General features: G+C 44.7%; 1 protein-coding gene across 1 annotated transcript in view; it reads left to right on the forward strand.

Moving 5' to 3' along the window:
- Positions 1 to 1704: 1704 nt before the first annotated feature.
- The window catches only part of LOC308275576 (heparan sulfate glucosamine 3-O-sulfotransferase 3A1-like), a gene marked incomplete at both ends in the record, with an annotated part of 106115 nt that continues 88820 nt past the window's right edge, over positions 1705 to 18999 (forward strand). The window contains one exon of the mRNA XM_080713938.1: positions 1705 to 2300. Within this exon, the coding sequence (XP_080570064.1) occupies positions 1705 to 2300 (596 nt within the window). The remainder of the gene's footprint in view (positions 2301 to 18999) is intronic.

The following is an 18999-nucleotide window of genomic DNA, read 5'->3' on the forward strand; positions in this document are numbered from 1 at the left end:
AAAAGTGCCTATATAGATTGGAATCGAGGGTGAATTTTATTTTTTAAATTTTAATCTTTGCCTTTATTTATTGGTGAATTTCCTAAGCAGTTGGTGGCTTCTTTTTTTTTTTTTTTTTTTTTTTCTAGTTGCTGGGGAGGGTGGGGCCCTGGAGCATTCTACATAAATCCAAAAAGAGGAAAAGAAAAAAAAAACAAAAACCAGAAACAAAAGAAAAACAAAGATTTGGGGTAAAGAAGGGGCTTCCCTTAAGGGACTTTAATGGACAGTCAAGTAGCTTTAAGTCAATGCTAATGGAAGGAATTCATTTTGCCCGGGACAAATGGGGGCGTGGCGTACAGCTTCAGGCAGGACCTCAACAGACAAGACTTGCAAAGATTCTGGGTCCCGGAGGAGGAGGAGGAGGTTTAGGGCGGCAGAAAGGGGTAGTGCGTGCGTGCGTGCGTGCGTGCGTGTGTGTGTGTGTGTGTGTGTGTGTGTGTGTGTGTTGCTGGCTGGCAGAGGCGGGGTGGGGGAGGGAAGCTGACCTAGGGGGGAGACTTGGCAGGGGCTTCAAAGCTGCAAAGGGCCCAGAGTCCCCAGCCAAGCTGGATGGATGGAAATTAGCCCCCTGACACCCTGCAGTTGGACAATTTGGGAGTCACCGCAGCACCCCTTTGCTTTGCTGGACAGAGGCTAAGGGACCCAGAGGAAGTGGATCGCTGGGGAAGGGGCGTCGCCCTGCCCTGCCATTGGGCCGCAGTTGCGGGGGCCGTGCGCCACCCCTCTCTCCATCCATCCACCCGCCGCGCTCGTCCAGGGCTGGTCCAGCCGGGCCGCTGACGTCACCGCCAAGTTTGCAGCCCTCGGCGCCCCACGTGCGGGGCCCTGGTGGCGGCGGGGAGCGCCAGCGAGAGCGCAGTGGCCCTGGCTGCTGACAGGCCCCGCGCAGCCGGCTCCGCCACCCGGCTCACAGGTGGGGCCCAGGAAAGCAGCCTGCACCAGAGGTCGGGAGAGCTCAGAGTGCATTGGGGTGCAGGCGCTCTGGGTGCCACTCTGAGTCGGAAGAGCTCGGGGTGCAGGCGCTCTGGGTGCCACTCTGAGTCGGAAGAGCTCGGGGTGCAGCGGGGTGCGGGCCTTCTGGGTCCCACTCAAACAGAAGAACTAAGAAGGGGCAGGGAGAGAAGACTTCTTCGCACTGGGTGGAGAGGATCTCAGCCCAGACGGAGAGGGAGCGCCCAGTCGGGCGAGGAGATTAGAGGAAGCAGAGGGGGGCACTGTGGCTTGCTGCTGTCTGCGGCGCTAGCAGCTCAGCGGCCCTGGAACCAACCGTGGTCCCCTCCGCGGGGACCGAGCTGGGGATGCAGGATCGCTGGGCTGAAACCTGAAGCCGCGCGCCTTCTCCGCCGCCCGCGGAGATCCCTGTTCCTGTAACTCCCGCGGTTGCTCGCAGCCCCCAAAGCTTCAGGACTTGGGCGCATCTAACACCTAAGACGATGGTTTCTTAAGCACCGCTCCGCGTCACCTCCTGTCCTGTCCCCTTGGCTGAAGGCAGGGCTCCGGGGCCGTGGCCGCCACCTCCCCGGGCAGCTGGCACGGCCAGGGCGCACGGGCCGTGATGGGGCCGCGGCCCGGAGCGCAGGCCAGCCTGGGGCAGGTCGCAGCACCTGGTGCAGCCCTGGCCTAGCATGGCCCTTGCCCAGCCCGACGTCGCCTCCGGCTAGCATGGCCCCTCCGGGCCCGGCCAGCGCGCAGCACTCCAGCTCGGCCGAGCCGCTGTCCCGCAGCATCTTCCGGAAGTTTTTGCTGATGCTCTGCTCCCTGCTCACGTCCCTTTACGTCTTCTACTGCCTGGCCGAGCGCTGCCAGACGCTGTCGGGCCCCGTGGTGGGGCTGTCCCGCGGTGCCCAAGAAGCTGCAGGGTCCCAGAGTCGCCGGGGTGTCCTGGCCCTGTGGCCCGCGATGGCGCGCAGAAAGCGCCTCTTGCAGCTGCAGCTGCGGAGGCGCCGGCAGAGCCTGCAGCGTGATGATGACCAGGGCGACGAGGAGGAGGCCTGGGAAGAGGAGGAGACCCTCGGCCTGGCCGCAGGACCCGGTGGCTCCGGAGGCGGCAGCAGCCTGGCCGAGGTTCCATCGGGGACCCTGGCTCAGCTCCTGGACGAAGGCAGCAAGCAGCTGCCCCAGGCCATCATCATCGGTGTGAAGAAGGGCGGCACCAGGGCGCTGCTGGAGTTCCTGCGGGTGCACCCCGACGTGCGCGCCGTGGGCGCAGAGCCGCACTTCTTCGACCGCAGCTACGACAAGGGCCTCGCTTGGTACCGGTGAGTGGGCGCGGGCCCAGGGCGGGGACAGGGTACCAGGGTGCTGGGGGGAGCAGGGACAACTTGGGAGAGCCCTTGGTGACCCCCAGTGTGCCTTCCAACCCCCCACTTGGTGCAGAAGGCCAACAGGTCATCCGTAGCTGCCCCTGAGTTGAGAGGTCTCATACCCTCTCATTTTGGGGACAGGGGAGGGACATTTTTAATTTTAATAATTTTAGTCCTTCCTTGGGATTTTTCTTCTCTGAATCAGCCAGTCTCTTCCTCTTCTTCTGCCCCGTAAAAGTGCCCATGTATTTAGCTAAAGGGGTCACACAAACTTTCCTAAGTTAGAAACTTGTTGGTCATTACTGGGGGTTATCTCTGCAAGGAAACTGGCTTTTATTTCTTCTTAACCTTTCGGCAGTTCCCAGGGGGTGAACACAGCCTTTGCGCCCAACTATTTATTTACCTTGACCCTCTGCCAGGTAGTTGTCCTCCTCGGTCAGTAATAGAGAGACTTAGTAAAAGTGTCAAGTACCAGAGAGAGGAGGTAGGTTGGATAATCTATGTCACTGTGTTTTAAAGAGTGCTGCCTTACTTAGTAGTAACTTTTGTTTGGGCAACGGGCAGAGAGTGAGTTTGGTAAAGTGCTTTTGGACTTTAACAAGGAAAAGTAACTTTGTTCTCTGGGCTAGCCAAAACTTTTCTAAAAATGTTTAGACAAATCTCTTTACAAATAAGGTATTTTTTTAAATAAGGAAATAAAAAAAAAATACACTGTGGATAACCCTGGGAATTCAGTTTAGGAAAGAAAACTTTTTTAGATCTTAATCTTAACTTCGCCACTCTCTTCCAATCCAGGCCACCTTTTGTGACAGAATGGGCTAGACGCTAATCACTTCTAATGTTTCCCTGGTTTTGTTTGCCACAAAATTCTGATTTTTTTTTTTTTTACTACCCCCTCACTCCTTCAAGTATAAGAAGAAATTGTGTGGCTAGAACTCTCCATTTTATAAAGTTTATCTTGGTCATAAAATATGCGTTCCCATTATTTTAACTGAAACAATATTAGAAAAGTTAGAACACAGTTTAAATAAACTTTTACAAAAGCCCCCTGAATTAACCATCCAGCCCCCCCCACCAAAACAGAAATGAACGTAATGTGACAAGTATACTTTCTTGCGGGATCAACCTGCCCTCGGATTGATTTCAGCCGCCAACTTTATAGTAACTCAACTCATGAGGAAAGGTTTGATCCTCACGGTCGAATTCAAACATTACACACGTTCAGAACACCAACTTTCCATTTGTTGGAAAGAAAAACAAACAACCTTCCCTGAATATAGAATATATATCATTTAAAAATCATCGGCCACTTAAAATATCCCATGGTGCTTCTGTCATTTATGTTATATCCTCTGGGAAGTTCTTATAAAAATGACCTGTTGAATCTGGAAACAACAGGTCCTTCTTTTTAGCACAAAGACTGCTCTGTTTTTTGTTTTTTTTCTTTTCTTCATCCAGGACACAAGAAAGAGTGATTAAAGACCCCTAAAACTCTTATCTATAGCAGTTTGCATTGGGTTTAACCTCGCACAGTGCTAGAAAGAAACACGTTTCAAGCCAACTGTCTGGACCATCTAAGCCAACGTTGGGCTCTGAGGTGCCGTTAAGTACGGAGAAATATTTAGTCCTAAAACCCTTTATTTTCCTTTCGCCATATGAACTTTATTCCCACGAGGTAGGTTTGTTTCTTCATATTTTAGCAGTAGGAGTTGGAGGAAAGAGTTTATCTATAGACCTGGATCTTATTTTTCATGGAAAGTCCTATAGTCACGTAAGACAGGAAGGTGGCAAGCTAACTAGAAACAAGTGTTTAAAAAAGGAGAAAAGGCAAAAAAAAAAAAAAAAATAGAAAGAAGGAAAGGAAAGGGCCATAAACTGGGAGGCTGCTCTATCCTTTGGAAACTGGATGCATGCTCTAAAGTAAATCTCTCCTCTAATTGTTTACCCCAGCAGAGGAGTTCTAGAAAGCAATTTATGGCGGTTACAAAAATAACTGTACAGTAGAACTTCATGGTTTGGTGAATTTAATTTTCCAAGTGTTGGAGCAATGTCTTTGTTTTTACCATTTGCAGTGGTTTTTTTTTATTGGATGCATAAATTTAAGCTTAACTCAATTATATAGAAAACTCTTATTAAAAAAAATTTGCAACCTATGGAGCCTGGATTATGTGATTATTTGATGAAATTTCCTTCCCCATAGCTTCTCTTTCATCTTGGCTCTGAACTTGATGTTTATAAGAAAGATTGAAGACTTAACTCTCTCTGTCTCTGTCTGTCTGTCTGTCTGTCTCTCTCTCTCTCTCTATCTATATCTATATATTGCCACACAGAATGTCTCACACATGTCTCTGATCTATTAAGTATATTCTAACTATTTATATTTAGCTAATATTCCAGAATAGGAGACTTGGTTAGACTTCCCTAGATTTGAAATATAGGATTCCTACCACACACTTAAAGACCACACACACACACACACACACACACACACAGAGAGAGAGAGAGAGAGAGAGAGAGAGAGAGAGAGAGAGAGACAGGAAAATCCCAATATTGGACCCTAAAGCAAACTATGGAAAAGAGAAAAACCTGGACATTCTTTTTGAAGGTGCATTTTCTTTGGAGAATCCTGCATGTCTAGCTTTTTTTTTTTTTTTTTTTTTTTTTTTTTTTTTTTTTTTTTTTTTTTTTTTGCTGGGTGCAATTTCTCAGGTTGCCAGGATATTTTTCTGTGGCAGTGCCCCCTACTGTCCTTGCCAAAAAAAATCTCTTAGGAAATTAGAAGAAAATCTATTGGAGAAAGAGTTTGAGAGTTAGAAAGGCCCGTTGCTAAGATGTTTCAATACATTTCCCTCACTGTGAAAAAAAAAAATCGACTATGCACTCCATCTCAAGAGCAGAGCCACAAACCCTTCCTTTTAAACCAATTTGCAGCGGACACAAAAGAAAACAAACGTGCTACTCCAAATCTCTCAGATGGAATAATTCTTATTGATTTTAATTGTTTTAAATTTATTTTATCCTTTTTATCCTTTCATATCCTGGAAAGAAATTTTATATGTGTGGGGGTTTGTTTATAATCATTCAGGGTACTTCAGCAAAGTTCTCTGGACCGGACATGAAACCCCACCCTGATGGGGTTTTTAAAAAACATTCCTCATGACTTAATTTAGCAGACATGCTATCAGTACAACAAATGTCTGGGGCTTGCGTGTCATGGGAAAGCAGTCCTTCGCGATGAATAGCCTCCGTTTGCATTGTCCTTGTGGTGAGTTTGGGAAGGAAAAGTGGAAAATGGTTTTATTAGCTGCGAAATGTCCACATCTTGACTAGGAGTCAAGGGCAGCTTCCACTACTATAGTTCAAGAGCAGGTGAGTGTGTTGCATTTAAGAACAAGGCCCTTTTTTTTTCTGTTGGTTTATACCTGAGACAATGAAAGGGGACATTATTCTTTTATACCAGGACAAAAGACACTCATTTATAAAGTTAGAAATATAGATTTAACATATCTGTAGTGTCTGTGACAGATTGGTCCTGGGACTCTGCATTAATGCCAAACTGCTCAGAGGCTGAAGTCTCTTATATAAAATGGAATAGTATTTGCATAAAACCTGTATTCTTCCCCCTGTATCCTTTCTCTCTGGATTACAGAAAATACCTCGAACAATATAGGCGCTATGTAAGTAGTTGTTATACTGTGTTGTAGAGGGAGTTAAGGACAAGGAAAAAAAGCCAGTACATATTTGGGACAGGTAGTTTTTTTTAGTATGAAATTGTTGTTGTTGTTGTTGTTGTTGTTTTTGTTGTTGTTGTTTGAGGCAGAGTTTCCGAAGACTGGCCTCCAACTCATAGTCTTGCCTCAGCCTCCTGGGTAGCTGGGATTACAGACATGACCCACCAGACCCAGCTCAAATTTCTGAATATTTTCAGCCAACAGTTGTTGAATCCACAAATGCAGAACCTTTAGATACAGAGACCCTACTGTGTATCTGTCTGTCTATCTATCATCTATTCATCCATCCATCCATCCATCCATTCATCCACCCATCCACCCACCTATCTACATATACTTATAAACAGACCCATGTATGTGTTTCCTTAACACTTTAGTTTTATTCCGGTATAAGATAGGAAGTATTCATCTTCCAAAATCTTCTTTGTACTAGCACGTCTATTTCCTATGTTTGAGTTCTGTTTCTTTAAGAAGTCTGAATCATCTCAGTAGAGATGAAAACCACTAGAAGCACTTTCAGGTGTAAAGAAAGATCAAAGATCATTCAGTTTGAAGTTTGGGATTGGGTCTCCCGTGACTTCCTTAAAATTTGAAGTTTTCTGGCCTCTCATGATGCAATTGAGCTGTGGCAGTTTCGGTTCCTAGGAGGAGAAATCTGTGCTTGGGAGCAGCTGGGAACAGCTGCAGAGTACCTCCATGTGCAGTTTCCCACCCGCCTGCTCCTGATCCAAGAGTCCCTTTTGCGTGAAGGGTTTGGAATGAAATTTGAGCCAGGGGAGCTGCCAAGGCTGGCCACCCATTCAAGGGCACATGGGCCGAATCCAAAGAATCTGGCCTCAGTGATGAGGAACTCAGGAAGGAAGGAAGGAAGGAAGGAAGGAAGGAAGGAAGGAAGGAAGGAAGGAAGGAGTATAGTAGGAAGAAGTGGCTTTGGATCCTGAGTCTAGATCCATGTTTATGGAGGAAGAGGGTACAATTTGTTTCATGGATACAATTCCCAGGAGCTCTGAGACACTGCATGCTTCCCACTTAGCAAGAGATGGGCAAGTCCAAAGGCTGACGTTTTGTTTACTAAAGAGCTGAACTCTGGGCATTACCTCCAGAAGCTGGTACCGACAATGCAAATCAGTCACTCTGGTTCACGTGTGTGCACGTGCACGCGTGCATGTGTGTGTGCATGGCTTCACACGCATGCGTGCATGTGCCCAAGAGGTTGGGAAAACAGTTGTTGGGATTTATAAGAAAGTTCTTAAGTGGTTGGGGAAACATCTGAGCAATATTGAACCCGAGGGGTCTAGAACAGGCTTTAATGGCACTTTTGGTGAATTCTGAAGTTGGAATCCCTTGTGTGGGTGCACAGCCCTGCGTAGTGATGAGGTTTACAATGTGCTGAGACACTTTATGGGAAATACATAGCCATCTTTGGGTGGAAGCCGACCCCAGCATTGTAATCTCCTGCCCTCCCTTGAAAATGAAAACACTCCAGCCAAAATATTTGCCTCATATAAATAAATCTGTTGATTGGTCAGGGAAGAAGATGTGCCGAGACTTTATCTTGGAGGGGGTCATGGGAATAACATAAGCGGTACAATTAATGGCCACAGGGGTGACCCTTACACAGACCAGATGCTCATATAATGAGGAGCGCCTCAGTCACAGCGCAAACAAACCTTCTTGATATAAACATAAAGAAAGGGGGTGGGGGCTCGCTACTAATTGCAGTTACCATGGGTCAGATGGCTCGGCCCACTTGGAGACTTAGCTATTTTCCTGCGGGAGAGATCTTCCTTCCCTGAGTAATAATAACTCAGCTGATAAAGAGTACCCTTTCTTGATCTGTGTTTCCCAGTGAGATTAGACTCAGAACTTACAGGCCATTTGTTTCTGCTGAGTTATAATTGTGGAGATAGGCCTGGTGTGGTGGCGCATGCCTGGAATCCCTGTACATGAGAGGGAGGGAGAGACTGGAAGATCTCAGGTTTGTCAGCACTCTGAAACCCTTGCTAGTTTGATACAGCTTCAAAATACCCACGGAGACTGTTAACATAACAAAATAAACAGGCTTTTAATAAAGCTTAATGAATAATAAACTAATAAATACAACTTGTAATAAAGTTTAATAAATGGCTAATATAACTAACAAACTTTTTGTTTGTTTGTTTGGTAGTACTGGGGTTCCGGGAAGCCCTTCTACCTCCGGGATACACTCCCAGACCTATTTTATACTTTTTTTTTTTGTTTTGGGAAACAGGGTCTCCTAAGCCAGCGCGCGCAGCTGGCTTCGAACCTGCGCGATCCTCCTGTCTCCGCCTCCCAAGCGCCGGGATTACAAGCGTGCGCCACCACGCCGGGCTAACAAACTCTTAACAAAGCCTAATTTTAGAAATTGAGACGACGCCGTGTTGAGTAAACCAAAGACACCCTTCCTTGTTCTTATCTCCAATGCTGCAGGCTGTTGGAATTTTTGCCTTTCTCATGACTATTCATGCACCTAAAATTTCATAATTATCCCAAGGCCACCGATGGGTCTACCGCATTCCAGAGTTCACACCTGGCCTGTTTCAGAATTTGTGAAAAAAAAAAAAAGGGTAAGGGCCACGTGTGTGAAGAATGCATCTAAGTATTTGCCATCAGAGAAGTTAGAGATTGCTAAGGTTAAAAACAGAGCCCTTGGCGGACTCTGTGAACAGCCTGCTTGGAATGCGATGTGTGGCGCCACCTAGTGGTAGGATTAGCCGCGAAGACCCCCCAGAAGGGAGACCTTGGGAAGCCTCATTCAGCTCCAGGATGTCAACTGCCCGTCTCATTAAAATAAAAAATAAAAAATAAAAATAAAGAAAACAAAACAAATTGTGTTTAGGCAGCTGTTTCTAGCAGACGGAGGTCTTCCTCGCACTGCCCAGCTGTCCTCGCCTCTCGAGCCAGGCCAGTTCAGGTCTTCGAGGCAGGGAGCTTATTCTTTGGAATGAAATAAAAAACACTTGACAAGAAATCTGCAACACCGAGATAGAAAATGATTAGAAAGGATTCCTATTAGACACGCGGACGACTGCAAGGAATACCATCTGCCCCGCATTACTTTCTGTTAGTGTGTTTCTGCCTCCGTTTCTGAGAGCCGGCTTCGGGTGAAAATACTTCCAGATGATTTTTACATCAATACCAGTAAGGCAGCCCCGTTCTTTCCTTCTCTGTGTGGTACGGGCTCCGGAGGAGAGTCCTGTGACTCTTCACAAGGCAGCATAAATACAGAAGCCCTTTTTTTTTTTTTAACCCTTGCTGTCCCTGGTACTGTCTTGCCCACCCCATGTGGAATGGCATCGGGGGACATTCTTTTGGGAGTTCAGTAGCAGAGTTGTCTCTGTCTCTGCAGTGCAAGGCCTGGGGACAGCTGGCTGAGGATCTGGGCGCAGTCAGGTTAATAAAGGCAGGAAGAAAGAAACCAATTAGGAGCTTTATGTTGGAGAGACACGATCTTCACCGACCAAGGGTAACATTTCCTGGTCATGCTGAGGCCCCGTCCCCATGACACAGTTCAGTGAAGACGGTGGGCTCTTCTTCTCCTCCACCCACAAACCCTCTAACCTGGGGAAAACTTTAGAACCCAAATGAGAAGCAGTCTACCACAGGCTGGAGCCATATTCTCCTCCAAAAGTGTCCGGATGAGCCATAGGGGGGTGGTAAACTTACCTGTAATTTCCAGTGTTCGGGAAGGTGAGAAAGAAGAATTGCAGGTGTGAGGCCAGCCTCAGCAACTTAGTGAGACTCCATTTCAAAAACAAACAAAAAATTGGAAAGTTCTGGAGGTATTCGGGCGTGGTGGTGCGAGCTTATAATCACAGTACTCGGGAGGTTGCGACAGGAGGATCACAGGTTCGTGGCCAGCCTCAGTTACTTACTTAGTGAGGACTTCTGCAATTTAGTGAGAACCTGTTTCAAAATAAAGAATACAAAAATAGGGCTCAGGGTGTAGTTCGGTGATAGAATGCCCCTGGCTTCAATCACCAGTACTGCAAAAAAAAAAAAAAAAATGTCTGGAGGTGTAGCTCAGTGGTACTGTGCTTCTGGGTTCAAGCCCTTACCACCAAAAAATAAATAAAAGTGTCATGATTTTGCAAAGCAAGACTGCTAAACTCTTTCTGGTGGGAGGAGTCAAAGACAACTCGTGGCTAATGAGTAAATTATTGCAGGAAAGACCCTTGATGGAAGCCACACACACACACACACACACACACACACACACACACACACACGGCATTCGTGAAGAAACTGGGGAAATATGAGTGATGTGTGCCGTTCGGTGAATAGCATTATACAGTAGTTCCCCTCTTAACCGAGGTTTCCGTTACCTGTGGTCAACCACAGTCTGCAAATATTAAACAGGAAATTCCAGCAATCAACAGTTCGTATGTCTTAAGTTGCATGACTTTCTGAGCAGCGCTAGAAAAGTCTCAAGCTTTGCTGTTGGCGTGTGAACCATCCCTGTGTCCAGCGTATCCACACTGTTTCCCCTACCCTCCCGTGAGTCCCTGAGGAGCTGACTCAGTTGTCTGCTTCACCATGGTGGAGTCATGGGAGTGCTTGCATGACTGAATAAAGTTCCCAAAGTATGAGACTTTGCCCGTGCCAAAGAAAAGCCATTAAGGGTTTCCTTTGAGTGAAAAGGTGAAAGCGCTCCACGTTTTGTTTTTTTTTTTTAATAAAAGAAAATAACCATATAGTGGGGTTGCTAAGATATACAGTAAGAATGACTCTTCTATCCGCGAAATGGTGAAGAAGAAAAAAAAATCATGCCAGTTTTGCTGCGGCACCTCAAACTACAAGTCATCGCTGTGGTACCATGACAGGTTCTTCCACTGAGATAGAAAAGCCTTGCAGGGCGTGGTGGCGCACACTTGTAATCCCGGTACTTGGGAGGCAGAGACAGAAGGCTCGCACAGGTTCGAAGCCAGCCTCAGCTACTTAGTGAGGCTCTCAGCAACTCAGTGAGACCCTGTTTCAAAATGAAATATAAAATAGGTCTGGGAGTATAGCCTAGAGGTAGAAAAGCCCCTGGGTTCTATCCCCAGTACCGCAAAAAAAAAAAAAGAAAATAGGTCGGGGGGTGTAGCCTGGAGTTAGAGGCCCTTTGGTTCCATCCCCAGGAACACACACACACACAAACACACACACACACACACACACACACACAGACACACACACACACACACACACAAGATAGAAAGGCCTTAAATTTGTGTAGGAGTATATGGGTTTGATGATATCTGCTGTTCCAAGCACCTGCTGGTGGGCTTGGAACATATCCCCGTAGGGGTCAGTGCTAAGGTACATTTCTTGGTTTAGATTATTGTATTGTACTAAGTTATGAAAGATAGTAACCTTAAGGAAGTTTGGGTGAAGGGGATATGGGACTTTCTCATATATACATGTATATATTTCTCATATATGTATATAGCTCATATATGTATATGATGTTTTATCTCATCTATATATTTCTCATATATGTATGTAGTTCTCATATATACATATACACATATATACATACACATACATATATACACATACATATATACATATACATATATAAATATATACCTATATACATATGTGTATATAGGTATATATGCAATTTTAATATCCCAGTGTAGTCTAAAACTAAAAGAGAAAACAGTGACAGGAAGCATGTAACTTAGTCAAAGGAGGAAGGCAAACCGGGTGCGATGGCGCACGCTTGTAATCCCCGCGCTTGGGAGGCAGAGACAGGAGGATCGCGCAGGTTCGAAGCCAGCCGCGCGCGCTGGCTTAGGAGACCCTGTTTCCAAATAAAATATAAAATAGGTCTGGAAAGTGTAGCCCGGAGGTAGAAGGGTCTTGTTCCCAGTTCTTCATCCTCTTTGAGTTGACCAGTAAATGGAAAGGAGAAGAAATCCTAAGAGATCCCTGACCCCGACTGAATTCCTCCCATAAGGGACAAGCAAACAATTTAATGTCAATAGCAGGTCTTTGCGGACAGAGAGGGCGGAAGTAGGAAGCCGGTTCTCAGGTGGAGAGATGGGGCCATGCCCGCGGATGTTCCTCATGGCTAAATGACAAGGGGACCTATATTTTTCCAAATCAGCTTAAACCTCTCTACTTAATGGACTTGGTTTGTTTGTGTGTTTTGTACTAGGGATTGAACTCAGGGGCATTCTACCTCTGAGTTATACCCCTAGCCCTATTTTTATTCTTTATTTTGAAACAGGGTCTCAGTAAGTTGCAGAGGGCCTCACTAAGTAACTGAGGCTGTCCGTGAACCCGGATCCTCCTGTCTCAGCCTCCCAAATGCTGGGATTACAGGCGTGTGCCACCATGCCCGGCTCACCCTGCCCTTTTTAAAAAAAATTTTTGAAACAGTCTTGCTAAGCTGCTGAAGGTCTCACTAAGTCACTGAGGCTGGCCTCGAACCTGTGATTCTCCTGTTTTTGCCACCCAAGTACTAGAATTACAGGTGTGTCCCACCACACCTGGCTTGAACCTGGTTTTAAACTTTTGATTCTAGATACTGTGACTTATGGGACCAGATGCTAGAGCAAGGCAGGTCCCAAGCAATTTTTGTGTTTAAGAATGAGAGAGGAAGAGAGACAGCCCGATTATTAGAGCCCTGGGGGACCAGGCCTTGAGCATCTAATGGGTGGCTCATCCTTCTAGGTCTCGCGAGTCCCAGCAGCCTACTGTTTTATCGGCTTCAGAAGTCCGCGCTGACAGTTTCGGATTCTGTTTTTATGCACGTAGTTGAGTCTCTGGGCTTTATTTTCCTGGAGAAAGGATAATTTCCCTCGAAACATTTCCCCTTTGATATTTATAACAACCATAAAAATAGTTTTGGCCACATTACGTTTTTACTTAAGCAAAACAAAACAGCACCCGCTCTGTCTACAGGCTCCACGGTACGAGCTATATTTTCTTTTATTAGTTGATTCACTTATCTTTATTGGACTGGTTGTATAGATGTCTTTTGTGTAAGGCATGGGCAGTGAATGCTTATGTAGATAATAATTTCTGTGATTTAATACCATTTTCCACTTGCTGTTGGCATTTTTCCATTCTAATGGGTATATGCTTTTCTTTGTGCTGTGTGTGTGTGTGTGTGTGTGTGTGTGTGTGTGTGTGTGTGTGTGTGTGTTTTTTACTGGGGATTGAACCCAGAGGTGTTCTACCTCTGAACTATACCTTCACCCTCATTTTTATACCTCATTTTTAATTTTTGGTTTTGAAATGAGATCTCACTAGGTTACTGAGAATATCACTGAATTGCCAAGGCTGGCCTTGAATCTGCGATCCTCCTCTAGCAGCCTTCCAAGTACTGGGATTACAGGTGTGTACCACCCTACTCAGCTCTTTATGTTTTTTTATGAACCATTTAAAAAATAGAATTATAGTTGATAAAATCCATCATTTTAGATGTAGAGTGACTGTAAGTAAATAATTTGAACTGCCACTATGCTGAATCATCTGCTGCACAAATTCCAAATAATATCACCAGTGGGATGAATATTTTTAAATATATGCTATCATTTTCTTTTTTCTCCTCCTCCTCCTCCTCCTCCTCCTCCTTCTCCTCCCCTCCTCCCCTCCTCTTCTTCCTTTTCTTCCTCTTCCTCTTCCTCCTTCTCCTCCTTCTTCATACTGTCCTGCCTCTGAGTTTTACCCCCAGCCCATTTTATTTATTTATTTTTTTTGAAACAGAGTCTCACTAAGTTAGTGCACTGGCTCAAACCTCTGATTTTCCTATCCCAGCCTCACAGCTACTAGGATTATAGGTGTGCCCCACAGTTCCCAACTTCTATATGTTCTATATCAGAAAACAGAGGCTCTGGAAGGCAAATTTGCCCAGAGTCATAGAGCTAAGTCAGTACTAGAACCAGACTTGGACCCCAGATCCGTCTGCCTCCAGCATGCCAGTGCTTAGTGGCTGGGATACATTCTATGATCCTCAACAGAATTTCCCACGGGCAGATCCTACTGTCCAAATAGCAGCCATGAATGGGTGCTACTGAAAGATCATCCCGTGATGAAGAGTGTATTGCATTTTGATACTGTACTTTCAGTTAGAAAATTGAGCAAAAACCCTTGTATGGTGGCACATGCTTGTAATCCCAGTACTAGGGAGCCTGAGACCGGAGGATCACAGGTCCACAGCCAGCCTCAGCTACTTAGTGAGACCTTCTGCAACTTGGTGAGACCCTATTTCAAAAATAAAGAATAAAATATAGGGCTGGGGGTGTAGCTTGGAGGTAGAATGCCCCTGGGTTCAATCCCTACTACTACCAAAAAAAAAAAAAAAATGAGCAACACATAAAACCCTGCTTAAAATATGAATTTAAAATAACAATAAAAGCCGGGCATGGTGGCGCATGCTTGTAATCCCCACGGTTGGGAGGCTGAGACAGGAGGATCGCACAGGTTCGAAGCCAGCCTCAGCTACTTAGTAAAGCTCTCAGCAACTTAGGGAGACTTTGTTTCCAAATAAAATATAAAAAAGGTCTGGGAGTATAGCCCGGAGGAAGAAAGCCTGTGGGTTCCACCTCCAGTACCACCACCAAAAAAAAAAAAAAAAAACCAAAAAAAACAAAAAATCAAAAACAAAAAACAAAAAAAATAAAAACAAAAAAAAAACCAACAATAAAGAATAATAAACAGGGCTGGGGTTGTAGCTTGGAGGTAGAATGCCTTGGGTTTAATCCTCAGTAATGCCAAAAATAAATACCAAATAAAGAGAATTTAAAATAATTTTTAAAGATCCATGTGAGTTTTTTTGTTTGTTTGTTTGGTTGGTTGGTTGGTTGGTTTTTTCACCTGTATGGAATAACTAAAGCTACCTCTGTATTTGGTCAACTTCTTACTTTCAACTAATCTCATCACAGAACCCATCTAATTGGGCATATCAGAAATCTGAGGTCTTTTGACTGATGTTTTCTCTGTTTATTAAAAAAAATAGCAACACACACACACACACTTTTAAGTGGACCAAATAAACAACTTCTTTTTTTTTTTTTTTTTCGGTGGTACTGGGGTTCCTGGAAGCCCTTCTACCTCCGGGCTACACTCCCAGACCTATTTTTGCATTTTTATTTGGAAACAGGGTCTCCTAAGCCAGCGCGCATGCGCAGCTGGCTTCGAACCTGCGCGGTCCTCCTGTCTCCGCCTCCCAAGCGCGGGGATGACAAGCGTGCGCCACCACGCCCGGCCAAATAAACAACTTCTGAACTTGGTGGCTGGTGTCAGCAGTCCTGTGGCCCCTTGGCACTGTACAAGTCCCCCTATGGGACAGGAGCCTGGTTCACTGTCAGTCTGTCTTTTCACTGTAGGAACGACATTTTTATTTTTAGAGTGAAATTTTTGTTTTTATTCTTTAGATAAGTTTATGTCTCAATCAGAGCACAGCCCGGTGGTAACCCCAAGCACGATTCTATCTTCGTTATTTCTGTTATTAATAACATTCACCCAAACGATTTCCTGACAGCTGGACATTATTAGTGCCAAATCCTTACAGGAATGGCTGGGCCACTAACCCGATAAAAAATGGCTGTGGACTTAAACTCCTTCCAGTGTCAGTGAGAGAGAGGTGTGAATCGGATGTTGGATGGAATAAGTATCGTAGAGATAGACATCAGCCAGGTATGATGGCGCACGGCTGTGATTCCAGTACTTGGGCGGCTGAGACAGGAGGACCGCAGGTTCTCAGCTAGCCTCTGCAACTTAGGCAGAACCTCAGTGACTTAGTGAGGCCCTATTTCCACATAAAAAATAAATAAATATAAAGAATAAGCAATTCACCTATGGTAAAGACATCGGAAATTAATAAAGAACATTCTGCAAAATAAATAAATAAATAAATAAATAAGTAAATAAAAATAGGGCTGGGTGTGTAGCCCAGAGGTAGTAGTATGCCCCTGGTTCCATCCCCATAACACACACACACACACACACACACACACACACACACTATAAAGATCAACTTTCATAAGTAACGGAACAGAGATGCCTTGCTCAAAGTTAAAAGACCAACTCTGTCCAGTGTAAGTGGGCAAAGTTGCAGGCCCTAAATTATATACGCTTAAAAAATATATGAATTATATAAATGCTTAGTTTTGAAGGCTTTTTAACAACAACAAACATAGTCCTCAGAGCATTATCTTTTCCCAGGAATGGTGAATAAAGGCACCGAGTTGAACTGAATCAGGGAAGGGTCTAACCATTGTTCGATTTCTGTCTGTCTTCGACGTTTCCCTCCGTATTTTGAGGCTTGTGGATTTTGGAAGCCAGCTAGCACGATCGGCTAGTTTAGGATCCTTGTAAGTAATTTGTGTTTTATGATTGCTGCCTGCTTGTAAAACATTAGTGGGAGAAACCCGAGTACGGACAGGAAAAATGTTCGCTTTTTCTCTCTGGAGTGTTCCCAGTAGGAAGTAATCAATCAAATTATGGGAATAAAATTCCTCTTCCCCCTTTTTGCGGAGTTCTTACATGGATTAGATCTCCCCTTTCATTAGGAAATATCAAAGTTGCCAGGCTGGTTTGAATGACAGAGTCAGACATGATGTGCTTGTTATGGTCATAAATTTTTGCGGATTCTCATTACGCTCAGGTATTTAACAAAGGGGCCTGGATTAAGTGCCAATTACAGTTCCTTCCCAGAGCTAGCTTGCTCTCTCTCCCGGCCTCCCTAACTCAAGCCATGTCTGCATTAACTTTGTGTTTGGAAAAGTTCTGGTGGGAAAACCCCAAACGGGACAGAGCGCAGTGATTTTATGTCACAAACAACTTTTTTTTTTTTTAAGTAAACAAAAACTTGCATCTGTTTTTTCTTTTTCTGTCTTTTCTTTTTAATTTTCCTGGTGGACTCTAATTATTCTTGTAGTTTCTTTCATCAAATCTTGTGGGTTAGCCTTTTTTTTTTTTTAAATAAAGGCCGTTTGTTTTTCTTTCTAATGGAGCCTTACTCTTTCTTCTTGGTGTAGAAGGCCTTGGGATTACAAGAGTATCTGTTAAGAAAAAAAAAAAAAAAGGCTTTCTCTGAGGCCAGAGGGGCTACTAGAAATCCCTGTGAGGGTTTAATGATGGAAAGAAAACAAATTGGATCTGTTTTATATTTGTACGGGGGGAAAACACAGGGTGCTAGTGCTTATGATGAAAATTCTTGAAATTTTCAGGTGTCTTTGCCCTGTGGCAAAGAGTTTCAAGATGGAGAGAGAGAGAGAGAGAGAGAGAGAGAGAGAGAGAGAGAGAGAGAGAGAAAAGAAATTTCTCAGCCCCAGCCAATCCTTAACACACAGAAAAGTGGACTCCTAGCCAGTTAATCTCAATTACTTAAGAGGCAGAGACAGGAGGACAGCAGGTTTGAGGCCAGCCTCAGCAGTTTAGCAAGACCTGATCTCAAAAAATAAAATAGAGCTGGGCGTGGTAGTGTACACCAGCGATTTGAGGACCTGGAAGGCTGAGACAGGAGGATTGCAGGTTCACGGACAGCCACAACCACCTTGTAATGCCCTCACAATTTAGTGAGACCCCGTTTCTAAAACAATAAGCCAGACCTGGTGGCGCACGCTTGTAATCCCCGCGCTTGGGAGGCGGACACAGGAGGACTGCGCATGTTTGAAGCCAGCCGCGCTGGCTTAAGAGACCCTGTTTCCAAATAAAATATAAAATAGGTCTGAGAGTGTAGCCCGGAGGTAGAAGGGTTCCATCCCCAGTACCACCAAAAAAACATAATAATAATAAAATGAAATAGGATTGGGGGTGTAAGAATACCTCTGAGTTCAATCCTCAGTATGACCTAAATAAATAAATACATACATACATACATACATACATATTAAAAATAAAGGGATATGGTATAGTACAAAGGTAGAATATTCTTGGGTTTAATACTAATAAAGATTTTTTTCCTTTTGATTAATACTGACTAGTATAAACAAAAGTTCTCTTTGAAGAGACTAAGATGTGTGTGTTCTATGCTATTGATTCTAGGCTCTTCTTCAATATTATATGCCAAGGGTCTGGAACTCAACCTGCTTGACAAATGACAGATTTATTATGTGTGTGTGTGTGTGTGTGTGTGTGTGTGTGGTGCTGGGGTTGAACCCGGGGATGTTTTACCTCTGAGCCCTACCCTCAGCTCTATTTTATTAATATAGGTTCACAGGCTGGCTGTGAACCCAGATCCTCCTGTCTCAGCCTCCCAAGTACTGGGATTACAAGCGTGCACCACTACACCTAGTTTAATACACACACACACACACGCACACACACACACACACACATATACATACATACATACATGCATACATACATATGTATATATTTTGCTGTACTGGGGATGGAACCCAGGGACATTCTACCTCTGAGCTACACCCCTAGTCCTATTTTTTTATTCTTTATTTTGAAACAGGGTCTCACTGAGTTGCAAAGGGCCTCACTAAGTATTAGCTGAGGCTGTCTACAAACCGTGATCCTCCTGTCTCGGCCTCCCAAATGCTGGGATTACCAGTGTGCGCCACCACGCCCGGCTCTTTATTTTATTTTTAGATTTGCTGACAGTCTCGCTAAATTGCTGAAGTTGGTATTAAACCCGTAACCTTCCTGTCTCAGCCTCCTAAGTACTGGGATGAACAAGCATGCAGCACCATGCCTGGCTGGAGGATCTTTCTGATATATACAGAGTCCTTGGAGATAATGGCATGGTCTGGGAATGGGGTTTCTGGATCAGCTACAAGCATTTTGTTTTAGAAGGGGTACATAAACACCAAAGTCATTGGTGGTTTTTTTTTTTCCCTTGGTGTTTAATAATGTGTTCTGATATTTCCTTAGTTTTGTACTTGAGTGTGTTTCGTTTATAGACCTACTTCTGCTCTTTAAAAAAAAAAAATTATCTTTCCCTTGGATTC

Source organism: Muscardinus avellanarius (genome assembly GCF_963383645.1).
Source record: "Muscardinus avellanarius genome assembly, chromosome: 16".
Lineage (NCBI taxonomy): Eukaryota > Metazoa > Chordata > Mammalia > Rodentia > Gliridae > Muscardinus > Muscardinus avellanarius.